The sequence below is a fragment of the Dicentrarchus labrax genome, unplaced genomic scaffold, assembly GCF_905237075.1.
Source record: "Dicentrarchus labrax unplaced genomic scaffold, dlabrax2021, whole genome shotgun sequence".
NCBI classification, from domain to species: domain Eukaryota; kingdom Metazoa; phylum Chordata; class Actinopteri; family Moronidae; genus Dicentrarchus; species Dicentrarchus labrax.
In genome coordinates this window covers 13,217,579-13,243,687 of record NW_026136717.1, presented here as the reverse complement: position 1 = coordinate 13,243,687, position 26,109 = coordinate 13,217,579, and the positions used below count along the sequence as shown (strand labels likewise).

At 43.7% G+C, this 26,109-nt stretch overlaps 1 protein-coding gene across 7 annotated transcripts in view; it reads left to right on the top strand.

Annotated features, from left to right (window-relative positions):
* Nucleotides 1-5,860: 5,860 nt before the first annotated feature.
* Nucleotides 5,861-26,109, top strand: part of pcdh7b (protocadherin 7b) — a 108,312-nt gene continuing 88,063 nt past the window's right edge. For 4 of the 7 annotated variants that reach the window (XM_051375434.1, XM_051375433.1, XM_051375438.1 and 1 more), the window contains exon 1: nt 5,862-9,925. In XM_051375434.1, coding sequence (XP_051231394.1) covers nt 6,851-9,925 — 3,075 coding nt within the window. In that variant the 5' untranslated portion in view covers nt 5,862-6,850. Of the gene's footprint in view, nt 9,926-26,109 lie in introns of all 7 variants that reach the window. The other 3 variants (XM_051375436.1, XM_051375435.1, XM_051375439.1) reach the window with 1 other exon arrangement.

Here is a 26,109-nt window from a genome sequence, read left to right as displayed (position 1 = left end):
GCTAAGATAACTCTGATAGGGGAGCCTGCTGTTCACCAAGAGACATTGTCCAAAGCTTTTTTAACCACATTGCATCTGCTTCCATTTCAAGCGCAGTCATACACACTGGAGATGACAGCGGAATTATCTCCACTTTGCATATAAAAGAGTAAAGCGTTAATTCCAGTTCAATAAGAAAACACGTGCCGGTGAACTCAACAACCCCCTGGTGTTAATCGGTATGAAACTAGTCTGCTGTGTTCTAATAACACACAAACGTGACTATTTCTTAACTTTTTTCTGAACGTAGCCCTGCTCCTGCTGCAAAGTGCAATGTCATAATTAATTGAGTACATTCGCCCCAAGTCCCAAACACCTGGTGGTGGCTCGGCGCCGGGGAAAAAACACACACCAATGTGATCAGTCAAGCACCCACTTCAAAGAGACAGAGTCTATTTACTGTGTTATTAACAGTCCAGGTAACTCTCCCAATTGAGAGAAAATGTGCTGAATTTCTTTCTAAACTATTGAAGAATAGAATAATCCAGCTGACCTTGTATAACATGAATGCCTATGTGACAATTAATGCATGTACAAAATGATGAAAAATGGAAGAGAGGAGTCCATTGTCTAATTGTTGTGATGCATAGCATTTTCCCAAACGTTTGTGATGGGTTGGAAATGAAAACTAGATGAAAGATGATACAAGTATGAGCCGTGTTAAGAGTCACCGCTTCCCGTGGATTGTGGACTTGATAAACTCATGTTTTTCACACATTTCTCTTTCACACTTTAAAAGCTGTAAACAAATGTATTTTCAGATTATTTCTCTATGGAAATCTCTGATACACCAATAGATCATGAAAATAATCTCTGCTTTTATGCAACTGTGTCTGTAATTTCTTGTTTCTGTACAATATGTCCATTTTTCAGGTGTCAGTACTTGAACATGCAGCTTTGTGTAATGTTGCCTGAGAAAATAAACAAAAATACCCGGTGCCTTGCTGGGAAAAACAAATGCTAACATTGTGGTAAGTACATCACAGCTGAATGCCAATTAGCAGGTTTTTTTGTCACAAAGAAGGACTTGCAATCACACAGTTTGAATGTGACTTTCCAAAGCAACTTGATACATTTAAAAGAACTCAATAGTGGCCAAATCAACTGCATTCAAATTTCAAGAGCAGCATCACTCAAAAATGTTGCACATTTCTGACAAAAACTCTTTTCAGCTCTACTCCACAGTGGTTGCTCTAAGTCATACCTCTTGTTCTCTGATCCATTCACATCCCCCCCCAGAATTTAAGAGGCAACTGCATCCTGGTTAAAACAACTCAATTAAGTTAGCATTAAGCTAATATCCCTCTCGCCTAAAGCCAATCACTAATCACCATCCCCCTTTATTAATCCACTTAGCTGCACCTGCAGTGAGCGGCTTCCAACTCCTGATGCTGATGCCAACATCGAACCACCGGCTCCTCCATCATCACCGGCATCAAGATTCCATGCAGAGTAATAATGATGGTGGCCGGGCTAAAGGTGGTAGACTTTTCAACACTATAATTAAGCGTTTATCAACAAAGTAAGAGTAAAAACTACTGATTCAGTTGACAGCGGTATGACCAGCCTTTGTAGATTATGGTAGTTCCTTCAAAGCAAAAGCTCTTTAATATGAAGCATTTTGACAGTTTGGACAGAGTTCTTGCATACCACAATGTCTTATTGACAGATGAGTTGGATCAAAAACTTGTACCAACTTTACTAAAGGAGTTTCTGAGTTAGTAGCTCATGTTTTTATGAAGGGGTCAACGTTGTGCTTTGAGCCTGTGTGCAACCACGAACACAACATGGCACATTCTCACCATTCCTTTGATTGACAGTCAGTGACGGTAACCTGTAGGGTTAAGCGTGTACTCAGCTGAAACAAGAATCTGGTACAGATAATGTATTTCTAAATGTGTCCCTATCTGTACTCGTGAATCTAGTGACCTATAATATAGTAACTTATAAAACACACTCTACATAGTTAGTTTTCTAATAAATATAGCAACTTCTGACCCTGCCAATTCTGAGTACAGATACAACTTACTTGGTTGAATAGATACAGATAATGGTGTACTCCTTAATCCCTAAGTAACCTGCAAAAAAGACATTTTGCAAAACACAGTCAAAGGCATGAAGACAAGCTAGCAAACATTGGTACCCTTTTTAAAATCAAATAAAAATTTGCTTTAAAAATTATCTGAGGTAAAAAAAAATGTATTCAACGTGTTCGTTAGACCTCAAAAATATGTGTTTTGGTAACACGTTGTGTCTTTGTTTGCAAGAAAACTTGACAGTGCACCTTTAACCTATAATATGTTTTACTTGATGAAGCTCAAGCGATAAAAACATTGTTAATAAAGCGAGTCTGTGGGATACTTCCTGTATGTGTGAATAAAATGGCTCCAGGGCAGTGTTGGCAAAGTCTCACACTTAGGTGTAAAATATTTTCTCTACCAGGTAAATATAGTGAAACACTTCCATTACAGCTATTTCCTCATCTCCCTCCTCTCCTTGCCTCTGTGCTGCTCTCCATTCATATTCATGGGGATTTGAAATCTTATTTAGCAGCTCTAACTGTGAGCAGAGGAAGTGTGATCACTTAGTACTGTCAGGTAATCATTGTGTACTACAACATTTGTCATATGAACTCTCTGCTGTTAGAGAGCCTAAATATAGAGAACGTGTGTCTGATTCCAATCACAGAACGGCTGGAAACATTCTCGCGGCAATATTTTGATAGAAGGTACCAGGATGTGAAGAAAACGGTGAACAGGTAAACTGCATAATGAGTGTTACGAGGTTAACGAGGACTTATATGGTTGCATCAATGAAAATGTCAAAATTGCACGTCCATCCTCGAATCGCTGGGCAACATAGGTGTCATTTTGTGTTGACAGCCAGCGTTATTGCAACTTGATTCTTACATTACATTTTCACATTATTAAGCTCAATAAAGACAAGCAGACATTTCTTGTTATGTTTAAAGCAGACTATGCCATCACCTACCCTAGTTTTTCATTCCCTGTCTTCTACACTGTCTATGGGCAAAAATAAGCAGAAATAGAGAAAGAAAATATTTTAAAACAAATATTCTGAAGCTACAGTCTTTTTGCCATCCAGTCATTACTTAACATTTGCATTATAAATTTAATATGTAAATGATTGAGACAGAAAACAAAGGGAATGGTGTATCATCTCTTATCAGAACTTGTTTTAATTTTGTGCTATCAGTCGCTGCATGGGAGTATGACTCACTTTTTTGAATATCTCGTTTTCAAAACACCTCGTTTTCACTGATGAGGTCTTTGTAACGGCGTCGAGTGCTTTCCCTGGCATCATTTTAGACCACTCATCCACTTCAGAGCAAGATCGATGCTACACAGAACTATGATAATGATTTTCAGTGATGATTTTGAGCCTTGATCTCCGCGGTTCTGATAGTAAACACTGTCTCCAAAATCGCCTACACACGCTCAATTCCACATTGTATCTGGTTATTCCAAAGGCCCTGGGACACAGAGTTGTTATTGTTTGATCCAGTGGATTCAGAGTGGCTGGTGCAAATGAGGCTGTCAAGAAAGATCCATGTGCTGAATGTGAATTTTTTGAATGTTCTGATTTTTTAAAATTGCCTTTAGGGTTGATCAGGCTGAGATTTCCAATAAGTGTAGTCATAAGATTGGGAAAAAAATACTTTTTTTTAACATATACACACTAAAAATCAGTGGGTCAAAACTGGGTCAATGTACCAATGCAATAATAGGTGTATTTTATCCAGTACCAGTGCGTAGAAAACATGTCCACATGTTTATGAAGCTTTAATATTAAAGAATGAAAATTAGGACAAAGTATGGTTACTTTCTGTTTTGGCTCTCCTGTAAAATTTGTCAAATGTCAATTCCTTTGCAGTTTGTTATGTCATATGCACATTGTTGTTGTTGTTGTTTTGTACTATATGTGTAACATAACCCACTATTAGTGTGTTTATTATTATACCTTACTCCTCATGAATCCTATACTAAATATATGAACTATAACTCATGCTGAACAAAGCCTATGTCATTCTGAGGAAAGTCTTTTAAATTATAGGCCACTTTCCTATGATGAAAATATCCTACTTTAATTAGTGATAATTAAACTGCCTTGCTACATTCATATACACCTTCTGAGTCATACTAATATATATATATATTCCCTATAATCAAAAAACATTATGAATGCTGCTAGTACAGCTTTTTTTGTATTGTAATTTAAAAGAAACTAACACCTCCCACTGGCCACTGTACATGCCCCGCATAAATAGATGTACCCTCTCTGTCTGCTGTACTCCTACCACAGCCCTTTTGAGGAGGTTTGATATTAATTTGACGATAGAGGGCGCTAGTAAGCAAGGATAAAGCCACTGCTGGAATTCAGACAGCCGTCTGAGAAAGATGCAGCTGCTGAGACTAGCTGCCTCTTTTCCCCCTCTCTCTCTCTCTCTCTCTCTCTCTCTCTCTCTCTCTCTCTCTCTAGCCCCCCACCTCCCTCCTCCTTCCCCTCCTCCCTCCTATCCTTCCCATCTATCCCGCCCGGTCCCTCACTCCTTCACTCACTCATTACACTCATTCACTGTATAATGTCACACACACACACACACACACACAGCGCTGCACTGTCCTTACATTTAAAAATAAGGAGAGTGCGCCCAATTCCAAGTTAGAGGAGGCAATCCTAACGCACGCGCATTGAAGCACCGAATCCAGAGTTTATTTATTTTTTTTGGCACTTAACACAGCAGTGCAAAATGCGCATACGTGCAGTATGGATATGAATCCAGCGTCGGAAAACGTTCTCATTTACCTCCCCTTACCCAGCGCGCCCTCGGGAGAATCTAAGCTGACCGCCAGCAGGAATTGTTTGCTCAACACTGTACCCATCACAAGCACTTGCGTGGCAGCTGTGTTAGGACACACACCGAGGCACACTAATCTTTCACAGGGAGTTGGGTTTGCGCATTGGCCGAATAAAAAACCCTTGTTCAGATTCGTCTGAGGGGCCACGCGGGAGAGGATTTCTCTCTCTTTTATTCTCTCTTTACGCAAATTAATTCACAGCCACGCGTGCTCAGCTTTCCTGGATGCTGAGTGGACTGAGCAGCACACAGGGCAGAAGAGACACCGAGCCCGCTGCGCCGGTGGAGCAGAGCACAGCCACCGGCGACCACACGCATTCATATTAGTAACCACAGGGAAACCACAGCACTGCGCACACACGGCTCAGCCCCGTCCCGTCCCGCCCGTCCCGCAGCACCGCCGCAGCACAGATCAGAGAACAGTTTCATATCATATTAAAAGCGCATAACTTGTGTCAACCAGAGAGTGCGCAAAAGTTGTGCTTTGAATTTGCGGTGTCTTGTCTTTTGCGGCAAAGCCAACATCCCCGCAACAACACTGCGCTGGAAACAAAATGTTAGAATGTTACAATAGAACGCCTAGTATCATGTGAAAGACACTCAAATGGTTATTTCTGTCGGATCTCTCGCCGCCGTATCGCCCACATGAACATGATGTGAAGCATCCGAACTGCGCTCAGAAAGTGCCGAGACACGTCTCGAGCAACCAAAGAATAAATAAATACCGATGAAAACGACAATATTAAGGCATATCCCTCCTCTGTCTCTTTTCCTCAAATATTTTTCTGCTGGCGTCTGGACTCGGCGATCAAGACCAAGTCCGACCCTGTTTACGTGCGCTGCTGGGGGAGAAGAAACGGGGGGGGTGTTGGAGAGAGAGGGAGAGGGAGAGAGAGAGAGAGAGAGAGAGAGAGAGAGAGAGAGAGAGGGACTGCAATATCATTTGTGAATCCCTCTCACAGTGCTGCAGATAGGGGCTGCCAACACATGCGGCGCGTCTGCAGGTGAGGGAACAGGCTGAATATGCTGCTGGAAACACCGAGGAATCCAACCAACGTTTCCTAAAAACTGCGTCGGATATACATTTTTCTTTATTTTTGATTTTCCCTGTTTGATTTTTCTTTTTCTTTAAAAAAAAAAAAAAAAAATCACAGCCTTGTATTTCTTTCAGCAGGTTGCGCGTTGTGGACTTGGCTCGCAAGAGGAGTGAGAACTATACTGTCTGCCTGCTGGCTGCAAGTGACTTGGTAGGAAGAGAGCAGAGTAGGCAACCGGACAGGTAATTTTTGCTTCACATTCAAAATCCTCGAGATCGGGAGAGTTGACAGGCTCCGCGCAGACGACACTCGCCTTTATGATGAGTTTTGGAAACTGCGCGGAAATTTAAATGATCCACTGATATACGTGGACACATCATCGGACAGAGGAATATTGCAGCCTCGACCCCCCCCCCCAAAAAAAAAAGAGGAGATTCTTAACCACAAACTGTGAGTAAAGCGGCTGGATATGGACTGAATTTACTTTCTGGTGATATGGTGCTCGGAAAATAACATTTTGGCTTTTACGCGCATGAAATTCAAATATTTGTGGCACCGCCCGGAGCGCACGGTCCCTCTCTGGTGTCTTTTCCATATCATTGCGGTTTTTTTCCTACTTAAACAAGGAAAGAGCAACTAACATCCAGTGCCAGAGGAGGAAAAGCAAAGCAGAGAGGAAAAGCCCGTGCACTTGCTGCTTTTCACTGCAGCAGGAGCGATGTAGGAAGTCGTCCGGAGGATGAAGTCTCACGCATCCCGCAACAGAGGGCTTTGCTCTTAATGAAAACGATATTTCTTTTCCATAATCGGACTCTCCCGGTAGTGATTAAATTATTCTCTTTTTTTCTACATTTTTCTTTTCACATCTAAGTGGACATTTTTTCAGGGGAGAACAATGAGGACTACTGGTGCAGTGGACTATTTGTACTATTGCATGCTCATCCTGCAGCTCGTGCATCAGCCCGCTGCCAAGCAAGTGCTCCGGTACCGTTTGGCTGAGGAGGGACCCGCCGATGTTAGAGTAGGGAACGTAGCCGCCGACCTGGGCATTGTAGCCGGGTCCGGTGAGGTGACATTCACGCTAGAATCAGGCTCAGATTTTTTCAAAATAGACAACATAACAGGTGAGCTCACCACCAATGAGAGGCGCATAGACCGTGAAAAATTACAGCAGTGCCAAATGATATTTGATGAAAATGAGTGTTTTATAGATTTTGAAGTGTCAGTGATTGGACCAGCCCAAAGCTGGGTCGACCTCTTTGAGGGAAAAGTCATCATATTAGATATAAATGATAACACACCGTCTTTCCCATCCCCTGTCCTGACACTGTCTGTGGAGGAAAACAGACCCATTGGAACCCTTTATCTGCTGCCCACAGCCACAGACAGAGATTTTGGTAGAAATGGAATTGAGAGATATGAGCTTATCCAGGACAATGGGGAGAACTCAAGGCGCTTGGGCTCTTCTGGGGATTCATACTCGGGGAAGAGGAGATTTGAGGAAGGCGCAAGCAGGAGCAGCGTCTTTGAACTGCAAGTTGCTGACACTACTGATGGAGAGAAGCAGCCTCAACTCATCATTAAAGGGGCCCTTGATAGAGAACAGAGAGACTCCTATGAGCTCACACTGCGTGTTAGGGATGGAGGAGATCCCCCTCGCTCCTCTCAGGCCATTCTTAGGGTGATGATCACTGATGTGAATGACAACAGCCCTCGGTTTGAGAAGAGTGTGTATGAAGCGGACCTACCAGAGAACAGCTCCCCTGGTGCCCCCATACTACAGCTCAAAGCGACTGATGCAGACGTGGGGGTTAATGGTCAAATAGAGTATGTGTTCGGGGCAGCCACAGAGTCAGTAAGGAGGCTACTGAGGTTGGATGAGAGTACAGGCTGGCTCAGTGTGTTGCACCGCATTGACCGTGAAGAAGTGAGCCAACTGAGGTTCACAGTAATGGCCCGTGACCGAGGCCAGCCACCCAAAATGGACAAGGCCACTGTGGTGTTGAACATCAAGGATGAGAACGATAACGTTCCTGCTATAGAGATACGGAAAATTGGACGCATTTTCTTAAAAGACGGGATAGCCAACGTGGCGGAGGATGTGGTGGTGGACACACCCATTGCCTTAGTCCAGGTGTCAGACCGCGACCAGGGGGAAAATGGCATTGTGACCTGCACAGTGGTAGGGGATGTGCCCTTTCAGCTCAAACCAGCCAGTGAGATGGAGGGTGAGCAGAACAAGAAGAAATATTTCCTCCACACGTCTGCACCGCTGGACTATGAGGCCACACAGGAATACAATGTGGTCATAGTGGCTGTTGACTCTGGAAGCCCCAGTCTGGCAAGTAATAACTCTCTTATCGTCAAAGTGGGTGACACTAACGACAACCCTCCTGTCTTCAGCCAGAATGTTGTAGAGGTGTCGTTTCCAGAAAACAATGCCCCTGGCGAGAGGGTGACAACAGTTGCAGCCATTGACGCAGACAGTGGGAAGAATGCTGAAATAGCCTATTCCCTAGACTCATCAGTAAATGGGATTTTCTCTATCGATGCAGACAGTGGAGACATCCGAGTAAACACCATTCTGGATAGAGAGCAAACTGAGCGCTACGAATTCAAAGTGATAGCCAAAGATAAGGGCATAAACACCCTTCAGGGCTCTGCAACAGTGGTTGTCCTTGTGGCCGATAAGAATGACAACGAACCAAAGTTCATGCAGGATGTGTTCACCTTCTATGTCAAAGAGAACCTTGAGCCCAACAGTCCAGTTGGCATGGTTACAGTCATTGATGCGGACAAAGGCCAAAATGCAGAGATGAGTCTTTTTATTGAGGAAGAAGAGGACATCTTTTCTATTGAGAATGACACTGGGACTATTTTCTCCACTCTGTCCTTCGATAGAGAGCAGAAAACCACATACACATTCCGTGTCAAGGCTGTGGATGGTGGTGACCCTCCCAGATCTGCCACTGCCACAGTTTCACTCTTTGTCATGGATGACAATGACAATGCACCAACAGTCACTTTCCCAATAAACAGCTCTTACACCCTTCTTCCTCCCTCTAGTAACATCAGGACAGTAGTCAGAACTGTCATAGCCACTGATACAGACACCGGCATCAATGCAGACCTGAACTACAGCATCATTGGGGGGAACCCCTTCAAGCTGTTTGAGATTGATGGGGGCACGGGGGTCATTTCACTGGTAGGGAAGTTGGAGCAGAAGCACTATGGTCTCCACAGACTAGTGGTCCAGGTGAATGACAGTGGCCAGCCTTCACAGAGCACCACCACACTAGTTCATGTGTATGTTAATGAGACTCTTTCTAATTCCACGATTGTGGAGGCCCAGGTGGCTAAGAGCCTGAGCACGTCTCTCAACACCAACATTGCTGGTGACCCCAACTATGATCTAAGCAAACAGCGGTTAAGCATTGTGATTGGGGTAGTTTCGGGCATCATGACAGTCATCCTGATTATTCTAGTTGTTGTTATGGCCCGTTACTGCCGCCCCAAGAATAAGAATGGTTATGAGGCCGGAAAGAAGGATCATGAAGACTTTTTCACGCCACAGCAGCACGATAAGTCCAAGAAGCCCAAGAAAGATAAGAAGAAACAGAAGTCCAAACAGCCACTCTATAGCAGTATTGTCACTGTAGAGGCCTCTAAACCCAATGGGCAGCGCTACGATGGTGTCAACGAGAAGCTATCAGACAGTCCTGGTATGGGCCGCTACCGTTCAGTCAACGGAGGGCCAGGGAGTCCAGATCTAGCCCGGCACTACAAGTCCAGTTCACCACTCCCTACTGTCCAGCTTCACCCGCAGTCGCCAACAGCTGGTAAAAAGCACCAGGCAGTTCAGGACCTGCCCCCTGCCAATACCTTTGTTGGCACCGGAGATAACATTTCCCTTGGATCTGACCACTGCTCTGAATACAGCAGTCAAACTATCAACAAGTACAACAAACAGGTAAGAAGACACGTCTCCATGTTCTTTTTTCCCCTCCACCACTCTTAAATGTCCTCTGTTTCTTCCTCTTAGTGTTCTCTCTACCATAATGCTTTCTGACAGGGCTAGTCTCAGTAGTCTTGTTGCCTTTATGGTGCTAATGTGTGTCAAGTTAGTGCTATTGATCTGTTTTGGTTTGGAGTGCCATTCACATGTAATATCGGAAGGTAAGAGAAAGGTTTAGATTAGCTTATGAAGGGGTATTGTTACCACTCGACCAAACACAGCCAACTTTTTCACTTTTATCAAGGCATGTGTTGAGGCTGCCTTTTCCGTCAGTGGTGTCACAACTACTAACCTTGGCAAATATGTGTCTGAGTGTTGTAGACAGCTCACATAAGGGTTTGGTTTGCAGTTATTTTATCCCAGAGGGGAGCGAGGTAGGGGCCGGCTACATTCCCCTTAGCCATGTCAAGCCCTGCCCTGCCCTCTGTCTGTGACAAGGCTGCCTTGTCTTCTTGTGAAAAGGGAGAAAAAATAACAAAGGAGGATAAGAAAGAAAGGTAGATGTAGCGTGAATGCAGCACAAACATGGCTTTGTTAGGTTTGTGAGTCAGTTTTACAGTCTCGGCTTAAGTAGGAACATCTGGCCAGGAGGTCATATTAACATTCTTCTGCACTTCGGGGTCTGCATCAATTCATTGACCTAGCAGTGAAATTGGACATTTTTATAACACCTCCCGTATTGTGCCTTAGTTGCTTTTTACTCCCTTACCTTTTCCCTCATACATAAATGTCTGCCATTTTCTACCTGCTTTTCTTCCCTTCCACTCTCATCCACCCTCCAGCTAGTCTTACCTCCCTTCTGTTTTTGCTTTTCTTTTCTCTTCTCCTCTCAGTAACTCTTTTCTTCCATTTGCAGTGCTGGAAAACTGTGTAGGTGGCATGATGTGATATTCAAATTTCAGGAAATGTGTGCTTTTATCATTTCAGTCTTTATACTTTTTGGCTGTTTTTTTGCACTATCATGTGCAACAACGGCGAGAAACAAAGTTAATACGTAATGAAGGCGGCTGATTTGCGTTTTCAGGAAAAAAGAACACTACTGTTTTATGTGTTTTCTATGGCAGGCTAATGAATTATTGATCTTTCTTTTACTTGGTGTCAGCACTACTCCTTTAGAATTCAGAAGTGCTGTTTTCTCTCACAACGCAGCTGGATTGTTTCTTTTTCCCCATTTTCTTTTTTTTTCTCTTCTAGATATCTCTTTCTTCTTGTTCTTATATCCCATGCCCACTGTCACAAACTCTCCTTTGGCCCTGTGCAGTATAGCCTTGCATGTCTGGCCCCCACCTGTGCTGCCTGTTTTCTCCTCTGTATTTTTCCTCTCTTAGGTTTTCAGCCTCCGCCACATCATACCCCTTACAATGGTGCTCTCTGCTTTGCCTTTTTCCCCCCCCTTGCAGTGGTTTCTTTTTAAATCTCTAGTCTCATCACTTTCCCCTCCCTCTTGCTACTTCTCTTCTCAAATCATTTCACTCCCCTTTTACTTCTATCCCATCTCTTCCCCTACTCTGTCTCTAACAGCTTCTAATATGGTGTATTCACTGAGCTGCTTCCCAGAGTGTGAGGAGTGCTGTTGCTTTCGGATGTCTCCTGCATAATTAAAAGGGCACTCTATTTGCTGCTGCGGCAGCAGCATGTATTGTGTGTCACTATGCTCCACTTATATAATTATTTATTTACTGTCTACATTGAAGCTGTGGTAAGTTTTATGAACTGTGCGTTTGTTAGAATACAGTTTCATGGACGAAACCATAATGCACAAAGAGTATTTTCCTGTGAGATTTAAATTGTAGAATAGTAAAGAAAGTGTTCAGAGGTCTACTGGGCAATATTATCCATGTTTATTGTGTGGTGCAGCCTGTTTGGTGTTTAATATACAATAGCTAGCAGGTATTCAAATTGCCTTTTATATCCCATGGGCTCAGTAAATACTCACTGTTGATAAATTCTGTTGGGGGTGAATAGGGTGTTATTTAATGGCTGCACAAGAGAGCTAATTGAAGAGAAGGTGTGTGTTCATGTGCTCCAATTATGGCATTAAACAGCCACCTCTATATTAGATTAAGTAGTGAAGCGGTCATGCTCTTGATTTTAGGGATGCTGCATCTAAAAATATTCTGTTTTCGCATAAGTGCCACTACAGCTAAAGACTTAATAAAGCACTCAAGGACACTTGTGGGCCTCAGTTAAGGGAACAATTTGTGTGAGATCTGGATTAGTGGATTAGTGGAAAATGGTTACGTCAATGAATACATTAACATTATGTTTTCATTATTTTTTAGGTGTTACTATTTTACTTCCTGAAGATTTATTCATATTGGAGGTAAATTTGACCCTTTTATCATATTTGGCCACAAAGGAGGTTGAACCTGTTTAACCTGTGTAAAAATTTCCAAGTGAGGGTAAGGGACGTTTTTCATTATATGTGTGTTTTCTCCCACACACACACTACATGCACATACACGCCCTCACCCACAAACCCTTCTCTTTTACCACTCCCTCTCTTTTTGTCCATCTGTGGGAAGAGATAGAGACAGGCACAAGAAAGACGGCCCTGTTAGCGGTATAGAGAATGGCCCCTACTGTTTCACAAGGGACTTGGGGTCGGGTGGAAAGACGGGGAGGGAGGGAGAGAATAGTGCTGACCATTGACTGTAATCTCTGAGGTATCAGGTTCCGTCTTTCTCTCTCCTCGCCTACCTAATCTTACAATAACTGCACAGGCAACCTGTTCGGGCAGGTAACCAGGCAACTGAGGGAGTTTATCAGCGCGGCAAGCCTTTCTTTTTAGCCCATCAGACATTTAAACAGTCATTAAGCTGAGCTAACTGTGAAGAAGCCAGTGTGTCACCCAGCAGCTGTTGAAGGCTTGAACAGGAGGGGCAACAGACTTGACATTTCATCTCTTCCTGTAACTCCATTGATTGGGGCTGATGTTTTACATATTTTTTCCAGGCTACATTATCCTTATTCAACCAACTCCTTACACACCTGTGTCCAATCCTTACATTTGAAGGCTGATGAGTAGTGTGCGCACTTAACAGAACACTTAACTTTATTACCTTTGGCAGTAGCGTCTGTTCTATCCAGTGCCAGAAAATAATGCTGTCCAACTGTAATGTAGTGAGGAATGAAATCACTTAGCCATCGAATTAGCACAAGCCATCAGCTTTTGTTTTATCATTGCACTTCAAAGCACCACTCGTGCCCAGGTGGATCACTTTTAATCAGCGGTGAGCCACAGCAGCTTGTATTCAATGCTCTGCAAGCGTAGCCCCTCAGGGCAGTCAAAAAGCCCCGGTCCGCACACTTATACCAGGTTATCCTGCCTCGGGGCTGATGCAGCAAGCATAACTGGACATTGCCCTCAACCCAAGCCCCAGTGTTCACCTCCCGTGCTTCGGCCAGCTGTTCCTCCTGCGCCTCCTCATAGGTACAACCTCTCCAGCACAAGCTGAATAGAGCCACGGCGAATCTGATTTGCATAGGGCAACTCCTCACCCTGCCGCACTCACATGGGACAAACAATATCACCATGCAAATGGAGGTCACCTGAATGGTGTTTGTAGCCAAAACATAGGATGTGATTGCCCTTCAGGCTCCAGGCAGATCAGGAAACCAATATGGAAATGCAATACTTTGTCTCTGGCCTCATTTGTTTTAACCTACAAGACGTAGCAGCCTAAACACCTATGAAAAGCCACAACTGACCTAATTGAAACCTACAAAGCTCAGGTGACCCTGCATCTCTTTGTATGAACGCCTGCACGTAGGATTAAGCAATCATGCCACAATTGTCCAAAGCTTTGTGTGGTTTTTTTTTCTCCAGCAGTCATCGCCACTTGCCTTTTTGTAGGCACCAAACATCCCCCCCGATGGCTCTCGTGATTTTATCTTGTTGTGGCAGTCAGTCCCTCATTGAGCTCAATAAGGTAATTACTTGATAAGAGGTTCCACAGGAGCTTTAACATGTTTGGCCATCCCCTTTCCCCCCACCCTCCGTGATTGCTGATACAGGTCAGCTTATTATCCGGAGACAGCAGAGAAAGTAGCCTTTGCTTTACTGCAATCTGTGCAATGCCCATAACTGTCAGACTTTTATTCATTATCATTAAATCTGAATCCAGGTAGAGCAGTCTACTCAATCAGCTGATTATCACATTTGAAGAAGAAAACATTAAAACTCTTTTTATAGCAACTTCACTGAAATTCAGTGTTGGGTGTTAAAGGTGAGAAAAAGGTGAAAAAAAACCCTACAATCAGGAAATCTTGCATCTAGTAAGAAAAGAAATGATGTGCAATGAGCTGGTTTGTTTATTGCCACATTATTATTAGCGCTTGTCCTTTGTGTGGTGCTGCGTACCGCCGACTGTGGGTAATTTTATCAAAATTGTTTTGGATCTATTACGGCTTAATTCAATCTATGGCTGCTCAGGCTTTTGTTGTTTATGTTCCGAAAAGGAAAATGGAAGGAGTAAGAGTGCACAGTAATACTCATGAAATTGCAGCGGGCAGCATTTTCTGCTATAATTTGGTTTGGTGATTTGAATGCATTCGCTCTAAGGCAATTACTAATCTAAGGATTAGACTTACCTGATACGCCAGCAGAAATGGTGGGGACTGAGAGAGAGAGAGAGAGAGAGAGAGAGTCAGAGAGAGATTGCTATAGCTGGTTGCTACGGTTTCTTATATAACTCTGCATAATATGTTAATACTGAGGCTTTTTTCCCTCACTTTCTTCACTACAGGGGAAAGTATTGCTTCATTTCTATTTCTTCGTCTTCTTTCCGTCTCCCCCTTCTCTTTCCACGTACAACAAATGTGCCAATGAGCTCATTGTTTTGACATGTAAAATAAAGAAGTACTTGTGATATTGAAGAAGCTGAAGAAGCCCCACCTCGACCGCAACATTTGTCACATAAGATGCCAAAATACAAAGTAGGTGTATTGGGTTTGGTGGGGAGGAGCGAGGGACGAAACAGACAGAGAAATTTAAGCCGCATGCCACCTTGATTGCTCTCCACGCTGCTGATTGTAAGTGGCAGTGTCGGAGATGCCACCTTCTTCTCGCCGCTTCTTTCAATTTGATGTCATCGAAAATGGAATTTCATTTCATACTCGGCAGCGATCGCATTAGATAGGGCTCACCAGGATAAAGCCGATTCATTTTTGCAGATTTGCCTTTCCTGTGGCACTATCAATCATTGCATACTCACCATATTGCAGACTTGTTTTTCGCCCGCAATTGTTAGGAGGAGTTTGTACAGTAAATTGACTTTTACAAGGCTCCCAAGGTCTATGATATGCTATGCTAGCCTTGTTGTTTTCCTCTATGGCTGTCCTCTTGTATCGACTGCAGAAGCTAGAACCAGCTAAATTAGAACATCACTTAGCTCTGCTGCTGTACAACCCCGGGGAATAGTTCTCTGTCGACGAGCTGGATCACAACACGGATCAGACGTAAGGCTTGTTGTTTGTGAGACTAATAGGCAAAACAATGGTCTTTTGTTTACCCTGACACTGTACCTCATCAAAATTGTAAAAATGTCTGGCAGAGTCATTCCCATAATAATGTGATTTTTTTGTTGTTGTTGTTGTTTTGCAGAAAAGGTCACGAGCCATTAGTTCTCTTGATGCTGATTCAAACAGGTGGCAGAAGGGGTTTGTGCTTTTTAGCAGATTCTCCAGTGGAGTTTCTGTTCAGTGTATGTTTTCACGTACGCGTGCCATCCGTCTCTCCGCTCCTCCCTCGCTGTGGAGGAGACGTTGCGATGAATCAGACGAATCACCCGCTGTCAGTGTTGCTCACATGGGTGCAGGGTGTCAAGGGAACTGCCAGCAGGGTCTGTGCCCCCCCCCTGTCAGAGAGCGGCGATTTAAACCCCTCATCCGGCATCAGCCATGTTGTCACACGCGGCCTTCGTGAAAATGAGAATAAGAGCCATGAAAGCCAGACGTGTTGATCCATAATTTACCCCTAAGTGCCACCTTTTGCTCCGGCAGCCGACTGTAAAGCTCCTTAGTGCAAAGTGCACTTGTTTATTAAGCGGAGTTGACAGGTGAAGAAAAAGACACTTTAACTGACATGTTGTCTCCCAGACAGACAGAGGACAGCTGCTGGACATGTGTGTGTGTGTGTGTGACAATATGTGTGTGTGCCTGTAGAACGGAAAAGTTCAACGGTGTAATCGAAGCGTATTTAATAGGTGCAACCTTCACCCAGGGTTCAGGTACACATTGATTTTTTTTTAAGGCTCTGACAGACATGCACCTGTTCTATCTCTCTTCCCCGCATTCTTTCCCCCCCTTTTCACTTTGACCTTCCTTCTTTTGTATTAATAAAACCGCTGAAATATTAAGATGCGCTGAGATCTCCCAACTGCGTAAGACACATTAAGAATTGTCCCGGATAAATAATGCATCTGAAAAGCGTTTTTTTTGTCCAAAAGCATATAGCTTTTTATTAACAGGCTGCAGTCATACATACTGTATTTTCTAAGCAGCAGAGTATAATGGATATGACTTGACTTGGGAAGGGGAGGAATAGGACAGCTTGACTGCTTCCATTAGCCCTGTTTTGGTGCGGCTCCCACCATGTGGCCCCCAAATGAGATTATATGTGTATGAAACAGGAGGTAGAGCACTCACCGACCATCCATCAAAGCCTGAGGGGACCTGTGTGAAAGTTTGTGCACGTGTACTCAGCAGGTACACACACTGTGGCGGATGCGTGTGTGCATGTATAAGGACGTGATAAAGTGTGTGGGTGTACAGTATGAATGTGTGTGTGTTTGTGTATCCTGTGAGGGCTGGAGAGGAGAGCAAACGGGGGCCTCCACAGTTCAGCCTCTCCATCATTCTGCACGCCAGGCACACGCGCGGCGACATGCCTGAGAGGGTTTCAATATCCTGTGTGTGTGTGTTTGTGTGCCTGCGCTGCTGTGTTTACCCAAGGAGTGCAGTTCATTACATTTGTATGTGTGTCTGGTTATTACATATACTCTCTACACACATGCGCACAGAGGCAGATGGCGCCTGAAGGCTAGAGCAATACTTTATCTCCAAGTGTTAAAAAACCCAGCAACAAACTCGAGTAGTCCGGGCAGATCATGGCTCTTAGTAACCGTAAGTCCCCTCGAGCAAGGCACCAGGAGCTCCTTTTCTCCCAACGGAGCTGTTTATTGGACACTGCTGTAATGTGCATTTCAATCCTATTCAGTACAGACATGCACATACCACCAGTATCCACCCCCCAAAAAAAGGCATGAGAAGCCCCTGTATCAATGAGGCCTTACCTGGCAGAGAGCAGGCTATTAGCTTTGCCCGATAACTCTTGTCGGAGCCTGGATGAGAGTCTGCCTGCTTTCCCGCTGAAGAATGAAGGTCACGGGGCAGCTGGAATTTATGAGTGGCCTCGCTAGGTAGCTGCTGTCAAATCAACTGAAATTTTAAGTCCAGCTGCTGTTTTTGAAAATGCTAATTTCTTCGATTTGCCCCCTTTCTTGCTGTGTACTTTCTTCAGCTGGTGCTTTCATCATGCTAAGTACAGCGCTATATTAAATTAAAATGTGAATAAGGTTACAGCCTTGGTATATTTGTTTGTTGTGACCATGACGCAGATGATGACAGATGTACACTGGCAATATATAGACTTTCTAGGTAACATTGATATATTGAATTTGTCTTAAACCATAATCAGCATTTCTGTGCATCTTTTATCTACTTCTTGATTAACGTCGTAAGGAAATCCCCTAGACCTTAAAAGGTCAGGGGGTCAACAGAATAGAAGTGGCACTGCTAGTAAATTGAGACAAATCCACCTTTTGGTCTGTGCTTCAAGAATCTTGCGTCACTTTGTCTTGGTAATATGTAGATCTAAAATCATTAATCAATCAATTATTTGATAGATAGAATCTAAATCATTTCAGTCATTTATCAAGCAGAAATATCAAGCATTTGCTGGTTCTAGCTCCTAGATTTTATGCTTTACATTCTTGTCATAAAGGATAGGAAACTGAATATCTTTGGCTGTAGGACTGTCGGTGGAAAATCTGCAAAATTATGAATATTAAAGTGATCATACCTTGCTTGGGGATACATCGAGTCCTTCAAGGACAGCATATGGTTTTAAGACTAAACAGTAAGTAAGAAATATTTCAAGTTGAAAAGTTTTGTTCTATAGAAGAGCTCTATATCATTCAGCCAGAACAAACTCTGACACAGGTCCTCATATGCTGTATATTCCCATATGCCTGCAGAGTTGCAAACTGCAAAGTAAAGTAGAGATGACTGTAATTCTGGCTTTAGTCAGACAAATTCTTCGGTGGATTGAGGAGCTCCAGACATTTAATATGGTTTCAGGTATTGATTTGCGGCACCTTGCCCTATAGCCTGTTTATTATCTAGCTTTGGTTTCACCTTTTACTTCTTTTCTTCGCAGTTTCTGAGGAGATAGACTCCTCCTCCCTAGTTCTCTCTCTCTCATCCCAGCAGCAATGTTCTAAGCAACTTGGACAAATCTTCAATCAAACTGGTTGAGTGGGTGAATTGAAGGTGCTTGAATAATAGCATGTTCTGAGTCGTGGCCTTTGCTCAGTTTGCTGCAATTATGGAGTGAGAGAAACAGGGGGATGTAATCAGGACTGAGAGACTGGTCTTTGACATGGTTCATTTACTCTTGAGTTGGTCCAATGCAACACTTGGGACACAATAGCCAATTGTAAATTACAGAGTGGATTCAGTGGTGAGAAGTGCCTTGAGGGGGAGCTAGCCCACAGAGGCGGGGAAAATAGGGAATGTTGTTACATTTGTTGTTTTGGTTTTTTTCTAGGCTGATGAGGTCTGGGATTGCGGGAAAGGCGAGGGTATCAATCAAATTGACATGTCTGGGGGCGGTAAAATGATTAGAATAATGGTAAACAAAACTGCTTAAACACAACCAGGTTTTTCATATTTTACCTCAACTTTTATTTCAAGCCCAAGCCTTTGCTTGATAAGCTTCACTTAACGTCAGATCCATCACATTTAATCTGTCCGTAATGATATATTAATAACATACTTCAGCGGAAGGAGGCAAACTGCTGGGAACATAAGTGCATAAAGGAAGCCTATTGCACAGTGAAGAGCTCTTATGAACTGGTGACGTGAGGGGAGCTCATAGCGACTTTGACAAGCAGCTAAGTGCCTACATGGGTGACATTTACGAGTGTGTTGTGGAGTTCCCCAGCCGGACTTAGAGGGAGGACTGTTACTTTCTGTTTAATCACCATCAGAATTCTGCGAGCGCTACAGCAAATGTTTGAGTAGCACAGATTACCCCCCCCCTCATGAAGCCAATTGCGGGCGATTGTCTGATGTCAACGCGAATGTGCTTAACATGCAAAACGCCTTCGCCTCCCTTTTCCTTTTCCCTCTGCACATTTGAAAGATTTACGTCAGGGTGTGTGCATGTGTGTGTCTACTCCTTTGAATCTCTTTGAATAAGCTTTTCTTTGCCAAGGCAGCCTCTTCTCTCAGTGAATCGGGGACATGACATGACAATTGGAGACCTTGTAATTTATGTTTAAAATGCCAGCGTTATCTGTGCCAGCGTGATTTTGTTTGAACAAGGAAGCATACTGGCGAGGGTCCTCAGTTGCTGTTTAAACCGTATGCCTGTGTTTGCTCAGGAATCCTTGGTGGGCTATCCATTGTTACTATGGCAATATACCTCCGCCGTGCTCATCCCCACCCACTGCAACTTCTCCCATGGCCATATGCCTGGAGTTTTTTTAAAAGGTTTTCACTGCTCTCTCATCTTGCTTGTACCCGGTAATTCAGACACATCACTGCCAAAAGCGGAGCTCAGGGGCAGTCTGCTCCCAAAAAAAACAAAAAGTCATGGTATTCTTAACAGCGTTGGCCTGGAGTTGGATGAGGCGTGGGAACGTCATGTTCCACTAAACTCTTTTGATACCTGGGCAAGCGGGGAGCATTTCAAAGATGAAGGTCCCTGAGCACTAAATTGGCAGCGGTCGTTGCACTACAATGGGCTCATGTCTTCCCTGTGTCACAGCTCCTTAGGGACCCGTAATTTACTGCCCTTCCCACTTTGAGTTCTTGATTCATGAGATCAAATTAGACAGTGGGAGAACATCAGTGGCTGCACAATACTTTAACTCAGGGCTGTAGTGTTTCAGCACCGCCTCAAGTCTGCTTAACTGCTTCCTGCATCTATTCCTGGCTGGCAAATGTGCTTAACATCTTGAAACTGGACTTACGAGATTTGAAAAAAGAATATGTGCGCCATATTGCTTGAGCCAGGAGAGAATGATGAGCTTCATGTAGCTAAACAAAAGCATTTAATAAGATCTGAGTCACACATCCACTCCTTTCGAGAGAAGACATGCTTCGCAAGGTCAAGGCTGTTATTGATGTGACCCGCCCCATAGGACTCCAGTGTTTTCAAACATTTCAGAGGATCAAATATCCATGAATCTTAAGGACAGATGAAACAACTCTTCTATATTTCATCCCATGTCTGAGGAGCGTGATGGCTGAATAGCAATGAATTCATCCAGACAGATTAAAGGAACTGGTGTCAAGGATCAAATAGGAGGAATGTTGAATAAATACTGTAAGTATTCCCATGCACGAGGAATAGACCGAATGACCAAATGTGAGTGCAGAGTGGAAGGTGGCGAAATGCAAAGCACCCTATCGCATTCAGAGGTAACTCACCAGTCCACAGCTTAAGAGCAGAAGCTTGAATGACAGGAATGAAGTGTGTGTGTGTGTGTGTGTTTGCCTGCACATGTAAATCTATCTGGAGTGCATCTCTTCACTGTAATGACTCCTGGCACGCATGTGGCCTAATAAAGCGACAACATAAATGTGTCTGATTGGAAGTTTCAGCAGAATTGCCGCCGCGCCCCCGGGACTGCCTGCAGCATTTTAACATGTTTGCTCTAAACACTCACCTTTTTTAACCCTCGTATTTCTACTACCATCTCAGGGCAATCAGCTCGCGCCCCGATCGCGTATCAACAGGCTAGATTCCGACGCCGTGCTCAGGGATATTTCGACGAATGCAAATTTTAATCAAACATGCAATATTAACCTTGCATATATGCACTTCCTCAGGCGTTGCCAGGCATCAGTAGAAGCCCATTCTTTCAATATAATATTCCCCACCTTGGTCTGAAGCAGTAACAGGCTGCCTTTAGGAACACACTGTGGCTCCTGTTTGATTACTAGCCTCAGCGTCTCTGTAGACTTTGTGTCAAAGCTCATAATGAACACTGTGGGCAGTGAATGCTGTCTGACTCTGTGTGTGTGATAGAGCAAGGGAGTTAAAAAAAAAAGTGTCTGTGCATGTGTCTTTGCATGTGAGAGACGGTTCCTCAGGCGGCAACCGCACTAACAATCACTACTGACTAAATTTTACCTGCCTGCCAGCGGCGGCCAGGTCTGTTTTCTTGGTTTTAGCGTGTAGCTCACTATACTGCAGGCGAGACGGTGTCTGAGGCTCAGTTGTTTTTATTAGCAGCCAGGAGGTGTGAAAAGGTTGGGGCCGAGGAAGGCAGAGGTAAAAAATGATGTGGATTCAACTTCCAATGTTGAACTGACAAGGCAATGTGTACAATTTCAACATCCTCTCCTTTACCTATACCCGAGCCGTCGCCGCTTATTTACACGAGTCATATTTTCAGGCATTCGTGTGATTTTTCAACACCCACTGAAATATGCTGCACGGATATTGTGCGCTGTCAAAATGCGGGCGCAAGACGGGAGAAATAAAATAATAAAAACCTCACTTGTCCCTCCCACAGTAATGCTTGTTGCCTCGCGGTGCGATCTGAGAGCGATGCATTTTGGAGGGGGTGGGGAAATGGACGACACTGCCTCACGTGTTTACCTCGCAATCGGGCACAATGACAACAACAATAGCGACAGCACTAGGAGGAGGCCCTTTGTGAAGCACAAGCTGATACACCGAAAGGGAGTGACAGGTTTGAAAAATTGGCAAACAGTGTTTGCTGGAAGGCTTCCTTGGGGCTTGGGTACCTTTGGAATCATGTGCGAATGCAGAGGAGTGTGAATGAAAAATAGCTGTGTGATCCTGCCATGTTGCTTCTGTCAAGAATGCGTGATTCCCCCCACACACACACTCCCTCTCCTCCCCCCACTGCTTGCTGTCATCCTCATCATCTGCCCCTCAAAGCTTGCTTTTTCTCTCTCTCTCTCTCTATCTCTTTCTCTCTGCTTCTCGTCATCTCTTTTTAACACTCAATTCTCTCACCAGCATACCCTCCGCCATCTCTCCTCTGTGTTATGCTCTCTCTCTCGCCCATTCTCACCCTTCTATCCTCCCCCTCCTCTGTTTTTCCAGCTTAGCGGATGTGGTTATTTAAGGCTTAGAATCCATAAAACCCGCCTTAGGTGTGTTTGCTTTTGTTACTTTCCCAAAATGGTGCATTGACTGCCACATTGTTAGCTGTTGATCCTTGTTCAGCCACTGCCCATCAGAGGAGAGTTTCATGTGGTTTAGTGGCGACTTAAGCCTAGGTGGAGGCCCGCGATCCCATCAGCAGGTTTTAAGTAGTGCAGCTGCCACTTAGCGGGGAAGTCAGGAAGACATTCTCGGGATACCTGTCCCTGCCTTCCCTTCCCCCAAAGGAAAATGGTCAGGGACCCACCCTGCAGGGCGGTAGGCTTAAGCTATTTACTGCTAAGATACAGATTTACAGAAATACATGCAGTTCTCAGACAAATCATTACAACAATTGCAGGAATGTCTTACTTTTGTCTTCTGTTCATTCTGTTTTCATGTGTGCAGTTGTGCACCATAATCAACATAAGCTCCTTAACGCAACATGACCACGCTTGCAAGACACATCACGTGTGTGTGTGTGCGTACACAAAGTTGTTTGAAACAATTCATTATTTTTGTCTTTCTGAAATAGCAAGATTTTTTTTTTTCTCTCGCTGCGACACAAACCAAAAAACAGTCACAGTGTGATCCCTCCTGCACAACATCTGTCCCAGATTGCTCTATCCTTCCTAATTAAACCCTGTTTACCTCAGCATTCTTAAAGCAGACTACTGACTAATTATAAGGCACAATTACAAAGCCCTGTTTAAATCTTGCACACTGATGGGAGCGCCGGTGTCGTGGCTGCTGAGCGAGTATTAGAAATTAGACAGGAAACCTGACAAGAGTGCGTCCCTTCGAGCGTCCCCTTTTTGTGTCCATGTACGGCCTTGATGATGCCAAGTCTTCACCAGGACGTATTGGTGTTTCACATAAAAAGAAAACCTTTAATTAAAGCCCGGGAAGGCCCTGAACAGTGCTTAAACATTGTTTTTGTATATTCAACAGAAGGCGGTATTAAAGGAGGAGGGGGGGGGGATGTAGAACTTGCGGCAATTTCCAGTCATACATTTTTAATGTTTATTCCGCTGTTTCTTAATTAAATCCATGCATCTGAATATAGTAAAAAGCCTAGTATCAGAAGTGGGTTTGGGGGTGGGGAGTAGACAAATTTATAATGCATAATTTCCCAGGGAATGTCCATGAGGGATTTTAATAGATATTTTCTAAAAGAAAGTCTTATGACTTTTTAGTGGAGTTATATCTGCCCTTTGGGTTTTGGTAGGAACAGGCATGAGGCCTGGTGGGTTGTGTGTGCACATAATATTCCCACTCCTTTCACGTGTGAAATATATTGGATGGTTATCTGAAGCCAGGGTCAGGCCAGAAAGACACATTTTAACGATTTTAAACCTAGTTTTAACAGACTGCCTGCAAACACGCACATCTACACACTCTCTCCCTCTTTTTCACACACACACACACACACACACACACACACACACACACAAATTATCCTGGGCAGCAGCCTGATTCAATTAGTAGGAGGTGAGGAGCAGAGAGATGAGGGTCACACTTGCCATTCCAGCCCAAATGGAGATTCTTCCTGGGAGACCAAGCTCGTCTCTAAATTTGGCAGCTCCTGGGTCATTGTTTCATCACAGCCCAGAATGGCTCCAGGGCTCGCTGCGAGACTCTCCGCGTCTGACTATCTATACATCTATAATGTACATTTCAATTTAAAAAAGCTCCCGCTCTCTTGCTGATGTTGTTTTTTTTTTTGCAGTCACAACCCAGGACCCCTGCAGCTAGGAGGAGATGTGTTGGTTTCTTTTGTCGAGCATATCGACGAGGTTGGAATTTACAAGTTACAGAACTACAGGTTATGCATATACGTGGGCTTGCATATTAAAACGCTGAGATATTTTGTATCCTAAGATTGTGACTGAAGGGGATTTTTTAAGATGCATGGGGAAAATAATATAAGCAACCTGTATAAAATCACTTATCCTTGCCTACCCCCGCAGGAAAAATGATAGCAGCTCCTCTGTTATTGAGGTTTTAAAATGAGCATTCATAATAAGAAGGGTATTAGGTATAGATTTCCTGTAATGGTGGTTACTGACAACGGCCGGTCCTCCCATCGAGTTGTAATGGACGGGGGTGGTGTGGAGGGGGATCAATGACGGATAAACACCAGGCCTTCGTATTTGAAAGTTATTCAAACAAGCGTCAGTTCCAATCTCTAATGGGGAGTGTTTATAGAGAGCACCTGGTTGCACTCCCCGCTCTCCCACCCACGTCTAGACTCAGCCTCAGCCATAGCTCATGACTGGGAAACCTCTTGGATCCGTGGTCTGATGAGGACAGAAAGGAAAAACCTTTAAATATGTTTTTTTTTGTTGCAAAAATATCAGCATGAGTTCTGCACTTTTAGGTTTAATGGTTGAATTATTCCTTCAGATTCTATCGGATTCCCTTAGAATCTTTAAGGACTTCTTTTCATTGCCTTATTTTATTCGCAATGAAACATTCCTGACCTTTGAGTGCACCAACAGCGCAAAGAAGCTTTTTGGATGCGTTGTTTTCTTCATTTTTCTGAGAGGATCTGGATTTAATAAACAATAACTGAGGCCATAAATATCCCTGCGGGGGGGGGCTGTCTTAGTTACAGCAGTTTTGCTCAACTCTTACAAGAGGAAAAGTGGGGAAGATCAGCCAGAGACAGCATATATCATACACGGTGATGGACACACATTAAAAAGAAGATTTATAACATTTTAAAAGAGTTTTCTCCTGTCCGGTGCTCTGTGCTTTGAAATTCCAGCTAATAGCAGCTAGAAAATTGTTATTTTTCACTCAGAAAGTTGCAAAATGTCCCTAATTTATATAATATTTTTGCTGTTGGTTTATTGAACTTGCTTAATTATTCATAGTAAACCATAAAATAAAAAATATATATAGTTGTAGTACCCTCTGCAGGTGTCACCTCTGTGAGTGATATGTATCAAAGCACAGAGACAAGGCCTTTGAATGCTCATGGAAGCTGCCCGGGTCTTTAAAAAAAAGAAGCACAAAGATATCAACAGCACCCTCAGGGGTTAGTGTCTCATCCTTTTCCACGGACGCGTCTTCTTTTATTAATAACAAAACCTTGGAGGTTGTAAATATATGGGTGTGAGTCTCCAAGAGTTAACATTGTCTGAAGTCGAGTGAGTTTGGATTCGGCATTTCGGCTCTGAATCAAATTGCGTGTGAGGCATCTTCCCCTCAGGGGAGAGAGGGAAGACGGAGTGAAGCAAGGAGCTCAACAAAAACGAGTCTTTCTTGTTTAGTTTTATTTTTTCAGTGATCACTAATTACAGACTGACAAGGCTCTTGTTAAAAAGTACAAAAGGAGGGAAAAAAAACATGAAAAAAATCATTAAATACCCAGTCCAATTACATTTATTGTGATAAGTTGGAACAAACACACTCTTCTCATCCTCCGGGGACTGGGTGTGTGTGTGGAATGAAATGAATCTTATTTTATTAAACAAACAGTGATATCTGGGTAATATGCAATAGGTCTTTGAGGTAATGAATTGTGTGAAGTTTAGAGCGTCGCCGGGAGTTTGCAGCGATTTCCAAACCCCCCCAAACCCCCATCTAGGAGATATGCAACTTTTGAATGACGGGGCCGTTGAGAATTATGGGAATAAACAAGCACGCTTTCATGTTGACAGAAGGTTGCTGACAAGGGCAGCAGTGCCATAACTAGGCCAAGCAGGTTGGAGTGCGGCACCAA